Source organism: Sminthopsis crassicaudata, chromosome 2, assembly GCF_048593235.1.
Source record: "Sminthopsis crassicaudata isolate SCR6 chromosome 2, ASM4859323v1, whole genome shotgun sequence".
In the NCBI taxonomy this organism is placed as follows: Eukaryota; Metazoa; Chordata; class Mammalia; order Dasyuromorphia; family Dasyuridae; genus Sminthopsis; species Sminthopsis crassicaudata.
This window is the reverse complement of record NC_133618.1, coordinates 430584480-430598255: the sequence shown is the minus strand read 5'-3', so window position 1 is coordinate 430598255 and position 13776 is coordinate 430584480. Positions and strand designations below refer to the sequence as shown.

The following is a 13776-nucleotide window of genomic DNA, read 5'->3' as shown; positions in this document are numbered from 1 at the left end:
TGCTCATTGGTTATGTGTCCATTTGACTGCTTCCTCTTTTTCAGATGTTTTGCTGGATATAACGCTTTTTCACTACATTATATTCTTTCCGACTTCAAGGGTCTATGATTTCATCTACCAAACACCCTCTTTTCTGATATAGATTCCAAACCTTTCATTCATTCACTCACTCACTCACTCACTCATTCATTAATAGCCTTTATTAACCAGCTACTATATTAGGCATTGAGGATATGAACACAAAAACAAAACACCCCAAAAACCCTTAATGAGCTTACATTCTGTTGGAGTAAGGGAGCAGTACATTCACAGATTCTATAAATATAGGATCTCTGCAAAGCATATATAGAGTAATATGTTGAGTGGGTATTATCAGTTGAGGTATTCAGAATAGCTGTGTATAAGAAGTGATGAGCTGAGCTGAGCTTTGAAGGAAGCTAGAGTCCTGAAAAGTTGCGATAAGGACATTGTGCAGATATGGGGGAAAATCTGTACAAAGGATGGCAGATAGAATGATAGAATGGTTTGTACCATAGCAGAAACTAAATATAGTCTAGTTTGCCTGGAATGTAAAATGCAGGAAGAAGAATTAATGTGGAATAAACATCAAATAACGTAGACTAGATCCAGGGAGTAAGTAATTTTAAATGCCAACCAGAAGGATTTATACGTTTTCCTAGAGGCAGAAGGAAGCCCCTAACACTTCTTGAGAAAGGAAGTGACATGTTCTGCTCTGTTTTAGAAAGATCAATGTGGTAGCTTTGTGGAAAATGAGTTAGAATAAACAGAGACTGGATGAAGGGGTTCCAATAAGGAGAACCTAGGAGGTGAATTGCTGTGGAGAAAAAAACTAACTCATCATTAATAATTATCTAGTGAGGAGCCTCTCTACACTGAGTTGAGTTGCTCCTTAGACAACAGATAGATAATGCACAACCAGACCCTTATTCGAATCCTATCTAACTTAGTGAGACTTGCAGAGGCTGTCCTGGAATAACCTTTGGGAATCTAAAGTCACATTCATGCCTAGCTAAGAACAATTTTGTCATCATTTTTGCCATAGTAGAAGAATAGCTCAAATTTCTCCAGTACTTAGAATCACAGATGTTTAACTGGAAATGACCTTAGAGAACCTCTGGTTTAGTCCCCTCATTTTAAAGATAATAAAACTGAGACTGTGAAAGAAATGAGTTTCTCAGATTCATCTAGAAATAATGAGTGACAATCAGTGCTTGAATTTATCCTCCTGACTCCAAAGCCAAAACTCTTTCCTTTATACCAGACTTATAGTTATGAAATACTTCTTGCAAATTATTTTATTTGATCCTCACTATGACCCTTTGAGACAAGGCTACAACTATCCTAACCTTAATTCCGACTGGTGATTTCACTTCCCTAACACTACCCAGCTAATAAATATTAGAGCCAGAACCTGAACTGGGTTATATGACTCTAAAATAAGGGGTCTTTCCTTGTACAACTGGCACTGAGTTACATCCTGATCACCCCCATATCTTTGACTCCCATAGTTTTGGAAAATAACAATTAATAATGACCTTAGGGTACTTTAAGGTTTGCAAAGCACTTGAAAACACAATCCTGAGGGGTAGGTGCTATTATTATCCTCAATTTTACAGCTAAAGAAACTAAGGCAGACAGAGATTAAGTGATTTGCACATCAGGTAATAAGTATGTAAAGCCATATTTGAACCCTAGTCCTCATGATCCCATTTTACGTCTAGCTGCCAAAATCAGTACAGAAGTGGTACACTAGAGTCCTAATCCTCCTCAATCAGAGGACCTGGGATTAAATTAGATCTTTGCCACCTATTCCTATCTGTCAGAGCTTGGGAAAGGTTTATAATTTTGATTTGTGCTTCAATATTTGTTGAATTAAAACCCAAGGCTTCTGACTCCTAATCAAAGAATTTTTCTACTATCAGAGGCAGTCGGTGGTGCAGTAGATAGAGTCCTGGGCCTGGAGTCAGGAAGACCAAATTCAAAACTAGTCTCAGACAGATACTCTGTGCAAGCTTGGGCAAGTTGTTTCATTTCTGTTTGCTTTAGTTTACTCAGCTGTAAAATAAGGATAATAATAACAAATTGAAGGATCAAATAAAATAGTATTTGTAATGTGTTTGGCTATATAGTAGATGTTATATAAATGCTTTTCCTCTTTTCTCATAATGAGCTGAACACTACAAAAAATGTGATGTGAAATGTTCTTATTGTTATAAATGCAGTAATAATCGGGTGGGAAAAAAGGAGGTAGAAACCCAAATGTTTCTTTCAGTGGTATTTCTTTATCTTTTTAGACTGTGCTGGCTGTAAGGAGGAGATCAAACATGGCCAGTCTCTCTTGGCCCTGGAGAAGCAATGGCATGTCAGCTGCTTCAAATGCCAAACCTGTGGGACTGTCCTCACTGGGGAGTATATTAGCAAGTGGGTGTCTGACTCTCCCATCCCAAGTGACCTCCTATCTCAAGGGGATCTCAGAGTGGATAAGAGGCTGATTTGGGTGAATAGACTGATGCTAAGAATTAGCAGGGAAAGGGTAGAGTTCCCTAAAGCACTGGGTTGGAATCTTACCTATGTCACTAACTTGCTGTGAACTTTCACCCCCCTGGACTTCAGTTTCCTCCTCAATAAAATGAAGGCATCAAATTAAGTGGTCTCTAAAGACCTTTCAGGTTTTTTTTCTTTTTTCTTTCTTTCTTTCTTTTTTTTTAATAGCTTTTTATTTACAAGATATATGCATGGGTAATTTTTCAGCATTGACAATTGCAAAACTTTTTGTTCTAACTTTTCCCCTCCTTCCCCCTACCCCTTCCCCCAGATGGCAGGTTGACTAATGCATGTTAAATATGTTAGAATATAAGCTAAATACTATATATGTATACATAAGACCTTCCAGTTTTAACAGTCTATGTTGAAAGGTAGTTTTTAGCTCTGATATTCTCTCCTGGATCACACAGTCTATGTTGTCAAGTGCCTTCTAGCTCTGACCTTCTATAAACTATGTTCTAAGATAGGGGTCCTAAATTTTTTCTACTCAATTTTCTACCCCTTTTTACTTGAGAAATTTTTACACAGTCCCAGGTATGTAAGTATATAAAATAGATGATATGCAAACCCAATATTTACTGATAATAAATCATCATTTCATGACCCACAGTTTAAGAAGCTTTGTTCTAAGGTATCTGACAGCTGAGAAAGAGAATCCTCTCCAGAGCCTGATCCAGTCCCATGCTCAAGCCAAACTCCAGGCTCCATTCAGCTCAGTCACTATAAAGCCCCTGACTGAGTTGCCTTAAACTGCTCTTTGCAGCCCTTCTGAATCCATAGGTGGATCCAGTGACAGGAACAACTAATTCATGGAGCATTAAATCTGAAGGATTATCTGAGATGATCTAGTATAACTCTTTCATTTTATAAAGAAGGAAACTGAAACCTATTTTCCCCAAGAGGAAAATGGCTAACCCGGAGTCTCAGAGACGGATGGTGGCAGAGTGGTCTCCAGCCCAGATCTCCTGATTCCCTGCTTCGGAGTCCTCTTCATTATTCTAATCTTCCTATTAAACCTTATATAGTATAATATTACCCAGGACCATATTAAAAAGAATTTAATAACAGTGCCCATTTTGAAATAATCTTTTAAAATCTAGAAGTTTAAAGTCCTGTTAAGTTAAATCTTATTCTTCTTGGCCCCTCATGACAATTTACCTCCAAATAAGAAACTAGGCAACCAAGAAAATCAAGAAATTGATATTTGATGAATTGTAGTACAAGGAAACTATTTTCTCCCCACTAGATCTCCTTGGACCTTCACTGTCCAGTGTCTCTGTCTTCCTCTCTTCCAGTTGTTGTTATTTAACAAGAAACCTCTGAGGGAACCACTTATTCACCTGAAATCTTGGCCTCTGAAAAATTAGGACAAAGTCTGGAAGCAAAAGAACATTTGAGGTCAGGGTGAAGGAATAAAGGATTAAAGAATATGAATGGATTTAGAAATTATAAGAAGGAAAGAAATGTCTCTCTCCCTTCAGTCCCTGTTTGGGGGGGCTTTCAACTAGTTGCTTCTCCATAAAAGACATTAAAAGATTTGCTGGTTAATTGAGAATTGTATAGGCAATGAAAAGCTGACAAAGGAATAGGTAGACATCTGAAACCATTGGGATAAAGGGAGCACTGAAATTGAAAGGAAAACCAAACCTATTACTTCTTATATGTTAGTTTTTTTTTCCTCATCCTCTCTTCTCTCATGAATTTTTCCAACAGGGATGGAGTACCATACTGTGAGACTGATTATCATTCCCAGTTTGGTATTAAGTGTGAGACGTGTGACCGGTATATCAGTGGCAGGGTCTTAGAGGTAAGTTGCCACAGGAAACAATTCACTTTTTATACCCCCTCTACTCCTGCTGAAATGGAATGGACACCAAAAAGGACTCAGTGCCCCTAGACTCCAATGACTATTCATCGCTTTATCCAGACTAAAAGAAGGAATTCCTCTGAGGAGGGATTCATCAGGAAGCCTATATAGGCAGAGCCTGCTCTGGAGAAGAATTCATTTTGGATACTTATAATCATAGACTCAGAACTAGAAGATACTTTAGAGATCATTTAGTCCTAATTCTTACTTGTACAGGGATCATTTCTATAGGAGGGATACCTAATTTTTCAACCTCATTCCACTGAGCAGTCACAGAGTTATTGTAAAGGGTCCATAAAATCATTTGTGCACCAGACATCATTTTGGTATTAAAATTTTTCTCAATCAGTGAATTCTAATGACATAAGTGCTATCCTATGGGGAAGAGGTTCATGATAATTTCTGTCATTTCATAAGGATTCACATATTTAGCATAGTGACTGACACATAGCATGTGATTAATAAATGCTTGTTGTCTTGTTACTTTATACTTGAAAATTTCTGGGAAATATTGTCCAAAAGATTCTCCCAGAATTGTTTAGTCATGGAATTCCAGACTCCCAGAACTAAAAGGTATCCTAAGTACATCTAATCTTAGCTGAACCTGAGCAGAACCCTTTTGTTCACCTAATTAGCTTATACTTGAGTACCTCAAGTGATGGAGAACTTACTCTTTGGGATAGTCCTTTCTATTTGTATAGCTTCATTCATTAGTAAGTTCTGTCTTACAGCCATGGTATATATCATGGTTATTTTCACCTGTTAATTTTTGTTCAGCTCAAGGCACGGAAAAATAAGCCAAATCCCTCTTCCATCTGATAGCCTTTTAAATCTTCAAAAACCAAGATCATGTATTTTCTTTTCCAAAGTGAGCAGTCCCATTTCTATTATGGATTCTCATATGGTATGACTCCTTTCCCATCCTGGAGTAGTTACCCTCTTTTCTATGTACAATGTAGTTATTTAGTCAGCTACTAAAGTGGGCACATTAAGTACTTTCTTCATGCTAGGAGTGGTACTGATCACTGGAGATACAAAAACAGAAATGAAATAATTTCTGTCTTCAAGAAGCTTACATTCTATATCTGTCAATGTCCTTCCTAAAATGTAACATTATTTCTAAAATTCCAGACTTTGCTTGCATGCATTTAGTGACAAGGATCTTATTTTACTTCATAGGAAAGTCCATCTTATAGCTATCTCTCATAAATAAAGGAGGTGGTAATCCCATTATTTCCTGCCCCAATTAATATCATCTGGAATATAAGCCTAGTTTTGAGTACCATCCTTTGGGAAGGTCAGTGATAAACTGGAAAGTATGATGCAGTGGATAGAGTGCTGGGCCTAGGGTCAGGAAGTTCTAAATTCAGATCTGGCCTCAGACACTATGTGACCCTGGAAAAGTCACTTAACTCTGCCTTAGTTTCTCATCTGTAAGATGAGCTGAAAAAGGAAATGGTGAATCACTTTAGTATCTTTGCTAAGAAAACCCCAATGGGGTCACAAAGGGTCAGCCATGACTGAAATGAGTGAATAACAATATCTAGAGAAGAATCCTCAAAAACATGTTATATGAAGATGATTGAATGTAATGTGGGCTGTGTGCAAGAGATGCGATTTAGGAGAAAAAATGAGAGGTGTTCACCTGTATGCTAGGAGAATTATCATGTAGAAAAGGTATTAACTTGTTTTGCTTGGTCTCAAGGCAAAACTGGGAATAATAGATAGAATCTACAGAGGGGCAGACTTGAACACAATATGAGAGAAAATATTAGAATTACAGGGCTGTCTGAGAGAGGAATGGGCTGTCTTGAGATAGAGTTGTATATATCTTAAGGTTTTCACTTAGATATAAGATGCCTACTTGTTTGAAGGGAGGATATAGGGAATATCCCTGATCATAAAATTATAGGCCCAAAGTTCTAAATTTGAAAGGGGCTTTCAAAATCATTGAGTGACTAGATTCCAATCTAACCCTTTCATTTTACAGATGAGGTATGGAAACTCAAACATTAATAGATTTGCTTAAGGTCACAGAGGTAACAGAGTTAGAATTAACTAATTAGGTATGAATGCTGAGGTGGCTTCCAGCTCCAAAATTTTATAATCAGGACTTTCTATATATTATAGAACCCTTGATTTCAATCCCCTTGTTTTGCATCAGAAAAGATGATTCAGAGAGCATGAAGGGGCATGTTTAAGGTTACATAACTAGTAAGCAACAGAATTTGAACACAGGTTCCTTGACTCCAAATATGGTCCTATTCCCACTTATTTCTTGAAGTCTTCCTCCCTCTCCGTAGATTGTCATGGCCATCCTGTTCTGCCTATTTCCCAATGCGGTCAAGCCCACAATTACCCTGCCTATCTCTAGCTACCATCAGATAGCTCCAAGCCCTGTCTAAGGGTAGATTCAAGGGAAAGTTAATGTTCCTTCTCCCAAATACGAATGCAGTAGGTCTTAAGCATTAAAGATAAAATATGGTTTTCTTTTAGGCACTGATATAATATACTTATTTCAAAATGGGCTTCTCTAAGCACTTGACCCTTACCCATTTTCCTACTGGTCCATCACCATGGCAACGACTCCACTGCATCTTCCTTTTAGGCTTCTCTGCAGCAGCACTGGCCATAGTAAGCTGCTATTTGCAGCATTCCATTTACCAAACCTTTTGCAAGGCTTAACTTATCTCACCAGCTTTCTAGGCTTTCATATATCCCTGGAGGCATAGTAGATTGGTGCTGGATTTATAATTAGGAAGAAGGGAGTTCAAGTTTGCCTTGAGACACTATTTACTAGTGATAATACTTTAGACAAGTCACACCAACCCCTCTCAACCTCGGTTTCTTAATCTCTAAAATGGGTATGATAACAGCACTTTCTTCAAAAAATTATTGTTGAGAATCAAATGAGACAATTTCTGAAAAGTGCTTCAGAAATCTTAAAATGGCATATAAATATTAGCTATTATCATTATACTAATTTATATAATATTACTATGACAGTATTATGTTTTAATGTTAATTATTAAAATTACTATAATAGTAATTTCTACTATAGCCTATGATTTCTAATGTAATTGAAGGAGCACTCACCTAGAAATCAGGAAGGTCAGGTTCAAGTCCTGACTATCAGTTCCTCACTATATGACATTGGACAAGTCTGTTCTTATGGTCTTCAGTTTTCTATTCTATAGAATATGACTTCCAGGCCTCCACATCAGATATTGGTCATATACTTAAGCTCTTTCATTTCTCTTAAACTCTCTAATTAAGCTCTCAATTTACACCCCTTTTTAAATGAAGGTATTTATTTAGTGATCCCTAAGCTCCCTTCTTCCAAGTCCTGAATTCTAAGTTATAGTTCTTTAAGACCATTCTTCAGTCCCACCATCCTAGGCTGTATAACATTCAATTTATTTTTGTACCAGGAAAGTTTTTCTATTCCCATACAATACAGATTCCTTCCTTCCCTTATTCCTGTGTACATACAATCCCAAGCTATTTTCTAATGTTCCTCAATGTTAGCCTTCTCTCTGATTTCTCTTTGTCTTCTGATTGGTCCTCCTGTTTCAAGCCTCTCCCTACTCCAACCCATCCTTGAGTCAGCTGTTAAAGTAATTTTCCTGAAGTACTAGTCTGACCATGTCATACTTATCCCCAATTTAAAAATTTCTAGTGGCTTCCTGTTACTTCCAACTCCAACTATTAAGTCCTCCATTTGGCATATGAAGCTCTTTTCGTCCCTTTCTACCTTTCCAGTCATCTTTTACTTTAAACTTCTCCATACTCAATGAGCTAGCTCTTGGCCTTCTTACTATGCCATGTAACACCTTACTCCATTTTCTACCTCTGCCCTCTTGTACTGACTGTGCCCCCATTCTTGGAATATTCTCCTTCCTTATTTCTAACTCTTACAATCCTTGGCTTCCTTCAAGAATTAGCTCAAATTTCATCTTCCACAGGAGACCTTTGCCCATCCCCTCAGCTGCTAGAGGCTTTCTTTTTAAGATTATCTGTCCTCTATATATTCTGTATTTATCTTTATGTACCTATTTATTTATAAGTTTTCTCTCATTAGAAAATAAGGTCCTTAAGTATAGGATTTAGTTTTGCCTTTCTCTGTGCCCTTAGCACTTAGCACAATTATTTATTTAGTGAGTTCTTAATAAATGTTTGTTGCTGACTGGCTGGGCAGCACTTATGTTGGTACCACAAAACAAGAAACAACCAACCTGATATACTATGGAAAGAATAATGGACTGGAGTCCAGTGGACTGAATGTAAGCCCTAGCTTAAACTCTTGCATGACCTTCAGCTGAAGGTTACTTCTCTGAAATTCAGGTTCATCACTTGTGAAACAGGGAATTTCTCACTAGTACTAACTCATAAGGTTATAAGGATAGCACTATGTGAATTTGAACTATTATCGGCAATATAGCAAGCACTTTGTAAACATAAAAAGCTATATAAATGTGAGTTATTACTATCTAGCTAGGGAGATAACTAACACATAAAGGAGAAAATAATAAATCAAAATGGGCATGCATTTTAATGTCAACATCAATAATTAATTATGATAATGATAGCAATGGAGAAATAGCTTGGCTTAGTAGTTAGAGAGCCTGCTTCAAGGTCAAAATGACCTGGGTTCAAGCCTTGCCTCTGATGCATCCTGACCCTGTGATTCTTAGGCAAATCACTTAATTTCTCACTAGCCCAGACTATTTTCTTTTTTTCCACCTAAAATTAGAATCTCTTTTAATTCTCTAAAGCCACAAGTTTGTTCTTCATTGATAAATGGAATTTTTTTAGTAGGGAGATCTTTACACTAATAGAACCTTAGTCTCATACAACATAATGATCATAATAAACAATAATCTTGGGCTACATGAAAAGGTGTGTAATATTCAGGATAAGGGAAGTAATGGTCCTGCTACCCTTTGACCTCAATACATCAGATTTGCAACATCTTGATTAGTTCTGGGCATCCCATTTGAGGAAGAACATTAATGTGCTGAGACATGTCTAGAAAAAGCATAGAAGATGTTTGAAGGTTCAAGAATACAGTGTAAAATAATCACTTGGAGGAAGTAGAAATTTAATATAAATAATACTTGAGGGAGGAAAACATAATCACTACATATAGAGGAGAAGAAGGATTAGACTTGTTCCACTTGGCCAGAGGGCACAGAACTAAGTACAGAGAACTGAGTATAGCTAACTAGCTAGTCAGACAGCTATAGACATCTATCTAGAGATGTATATTTGTTTTTATTTTATATATAAGTAAATAGATATTACACATATATAAATACCTATTAGATTTATAGATAGATATCTATATCTATATCATCTATATTTATGTCTTTATCTCTTATATCTATCTCTTTTTCTATCTCTATCTCTCTCTTTAGATATCCATACATATGTAAGTATATTTCTTTATCTCTCTCTCTACCTCTATTTCTATCAACTCTACCCTTATCTCTTTACTATTTTAAGTTTATTTTTTCTAGATCTTTACTTCTATCTTTACTATCTTTACTTTATCTCTACTACATCTTTACTTTTGTCTCTATCTCTACCACTATTTCTATCATTTCTATCTCTATTACTATCTCTATTATATCTTTATCTCTTTATGAAACAACTTCCTAATTTTCAAGTCTGTCAAACAAATTAATGGGATGACTTCTAATCTCTTCTGACTCTAAGATACTATTATTGTAATTAAGGAATCAAAAGAAATGCACATACACTGAGAATAAAGGAACACTTTTACAATTTACTTTATTAAACCCATATTTATTTGACAAAAAGGAAACCCTTCAGTTCTGAGAAGGTTCCCAGTAGAAGAATGGAGAATTGATAAAGTGATATCAACTATGACAGGCTGTCTGTTTGATGTGAGTTGTGAGCTAAGTTTGGTAGTATCACAGGTTCAGAAAAATTGGAGAATAGAACTGAAAGGGACTTTAGAAGCTATCTTATCAAATCTCCTTATTATAGTTAACTGAGTCCCAGAGAAATTAACTGAGATATCATCTATCAGTCTATCTATCAATCCATCATCTTCTCTGTCCCTCCCTCCTCCTCCTTCTCTCTTTTTCCTTCCTTCTCACTCTCACTTTTGCTCTCACTCTTGCTTTCCTCTTTTCCCTGAGAGGGGATACTGAATGACTGCCCATACTTCCAAGGTTCATAAAATCACATTTGGTACACTGAATCTAAAGTAGCTTCTATAAACTTTTGAATAGAATAGAAGAATGATGGGATGAAATAGTATTTGATGATTCAGAAAGTGGGATATATCCTTAACTAGGGCAGAGATTAACTTTAGACCAAGATTCAGGATGTTGATGGCCTCAGCAAACAAGAGACATGAAAAAGATTTAGCAAAGTCATATGCAAGCTCCAAGTATGTCATTAGTTTGATGTGATCGGAAAGGTAAATGTGATCTAAGACAACATTAATCAATAGATAGTGAATAAAAAGGATGATGGTGCTATTTCCCTTTTTCCTGGTCAGACCACATTAGGAGTATTCTGCTCCATTTTGAACAGTACATTTTGAAAAGGACATTAATAAATGAAACATTTCCAGAAAAGAACAACCAGTTGGTGAAGAGAATTTTAATGCATTGACTTGGGATCATGGGGCATAACAGGAAGCGTGGATAATTAGAGTCAGAAAAGAACTGGGTTTGAATCCTGGAACTGATACTAATTCTGTGCCAATGGGCATTTTATTCTCTGAACTGCAATTTTTGCATCTGTCAAATGGGAACAATAATAATACCTGTTGGACCTTTCTCACAGGGTTGCTATGTAGTTCAAATGGTAAAGTATTTTGTAAACCTTGACATTGTTCTGATGCTTAATCTGGCTTTTTGTGACTCCATTTGGGATTTCCTTGACAAAGATACAGCACATTTTTAGAAATGAGGAAACTGAGACAAACAGGATTATATTTCCTACCCAGGGTCACACAGTGTCCAAGATTGAATTTGAACTTCCTGATTCCAGTCCTAAAATTCTATCCACGGAGTCATCTACTTGACCCTTATGAATATTAAAGCATTATAAAAGTGTAAGCTCTCAAAATTACTGAAAATGTTCAAGTAGAGGCTAATAGATTACCAGTCAGGGATATTGTAAAATTACCCATCAGACTGCAGATTGAATTAGATGACCATTAAGGTTACTTTGAAATCTGAGGTCCTGTGCCTCATGGCTATAGAACATATTACATATACTCTTATCATTTTATCCCAAAGAATGTTTAAACTGGAAGAGAACATAGAGATTATTCAGTCTGATCCCTTAACTTCATCAACAGAAATAATGCCAAACAAGTCAGGTAATTTGTCCAAGATAATACAGTCAGCAAGAAGCAGGGCTTCTGGGACTTGCCAGATCTTTAACTATTCTAAATATTCCCATATTCTTTCTATTATGCCATACTGCTTCAGTCTAGATAGGAGGGACTATCTATGAAGTTCAGAGATCATTGAGTACCTCCAATTTTCCCAACCCCATTTTAAAGATGAAGAACTTGAGGTCCTGAAATCCCTTTCATAAGATTTTATCTTATGAAAGGAAGTGAAGAACTTTGCTGAGTAAAGTTCCAAGTGTTTTTATTTATAACTGACCTAGTTAGTTTTAAAATCATATGTATATATGTATGTGTATGTGTGTTTGTGTGTTTGGTTAGACAACTGGGATTAAGTGACTTGCCCAGGCTCATACACTAGTAAATGTTAAGTATCTGAAGTTTCATTGGAACTCAAGTCCTGACATTGCTGGTGCTCTATGTACTACACCACCTAGCTGCTCCTCTGGTGCTATTTCTCCTACAGCTTCATACTCATGTTCACTTTCACAATGCTCTGGAATCTTTTTTTTTTTCTCTATATCTATTCCATGACTTTTAACTCTCCCTAAAGCCCTCCTTCTTTTCTTCCCCTATTGGCAACCTAAGGGGTCTTAATGGTTGCTACCAGGACACCCTACCAATTATTACAGTCCTTCCTCCTTTTTCCTACTATGTTCTTACCAAAAAATCTCTGGCAAAGACCCTATTCTGAATCTCTTAAAATGGGTCTTCATTGACTTAACTCTACTTATTGGTCTCCGTGTGGATCCACCTTTCTGATTTCTTATTGAACCTTATTTCCTAAAACATTCCTTCTTATTTCCTGATGTATAGGATTCCCTCTTTAAATATCAGTTGCCCTAAAAGCATTACAGCCTTTTCTTCCTCCAGGGATCCTTTTATTTGGGAAAGAGGAGGAGGAACTCAGAGGTGTGGGGGGGGGAAATAATGTTCGGAAAGGAACCAATCTTCCATTTCGTTATAAGCTGCTACCATCCTAGAACCTGTAATTGGGATGATGTGAAGACACAATGTGGGAACAAGCTACCAATTAGACCAATTATTTCTGTCAGGGGGCTGGAATATTAGGCCTGCAGGGTCCCTGTTTAAGAAAACAGCTTGCCACCTCCAAGTATTGGGATCCATGGAGCTTCCTTAATGGGGAGTAGGATTTCTCAGTGACGGGGGTCACAGAACCCTAGGAACAACTACTGCTTAAAAAAAAATCCAGAACCTTTGAGATCCAATTTCAAAACAAAGAGAGTTGCTTAGGCAGGAGAAAAATGACTCACTTGGGACATGACCCCTTCTTTCAAATATTTAAAAGGCTTTCATGGGGAAATAGACTTGTTCCTTTTAAACCCAGAGGGCAAACCTGGAACCAATGAATGAATGCTCTGAAGAGGCAAAAATTTGGCTTCATACAAAGAAGAAATTATTAACAATTAGAGTTGCCCCAAAGTGGAATAAGCTGGCTTGGGTAGAAGTAGATTTCCTCTCCTTAGAGATCTTAAGGTGGAGTACTTATTAGGGTGATTCCAGGAGATTCCCAATTAGGAATGAGTTGTTCTAGAGATCCCTGAAATCTTCTTTAATTCTGAAAATATCTAAATCTACATACTCCTTATTTTGTAATAACCCATATTATCCGTTTGGAAGGCTCTGCATTTTTAACAAGCTTTTTAAAACTCATCAAAATAAAACATTTTGGAATCTGGCTCATGCAGCTCCACAAGTTAAGCTAGCCCCAAATGCCTCCTCAAAATGAACTTTTAATTGACCAGCACTATTTATTCCCTCTGAAATGTATACTGTATTCAATAAAAAGTCCAAAGAGAGGAAGGAAAGCAACAAAAAGCATCATTAGTTTTCATTTTATATAACTAAATACTACTCCATCAAATGACTAAATAATGTGCACTGTGATGTGCAGACAACCTGAGTTCTTGAAGGTAATCTTCAAAAA

General features: G+C 36.7%; 1 protein-coding gene across 8 annotated transcripts in view; it reads left to right on the top strand.

Annotated features, from left to right (window-relative positions):
- ABLIM3 (actin binding LIM protein family member 3) overlaps positions 1-13776 on the top strand; it is a 168775-nt gene that overhangs the window by 93962 nt on the left and 61037 nt on the right. For all 8 annotated transcript variants that reach the window (XM_074292126.1, XM_074292127.1, XM_074292128.1 and 5 more), the window contains exons 5-6: positions 2316-2442; positions 4279-4372. In XM_074292126.1, coding sequence (XP_074148227.1) covers positions 2316-2442; positions 4279-4372 — 221 coding nt within the window. The remainder of the gene's footprint in view (positions 1-2315; positions 2443-4278; positions 4373-13776) is intronic.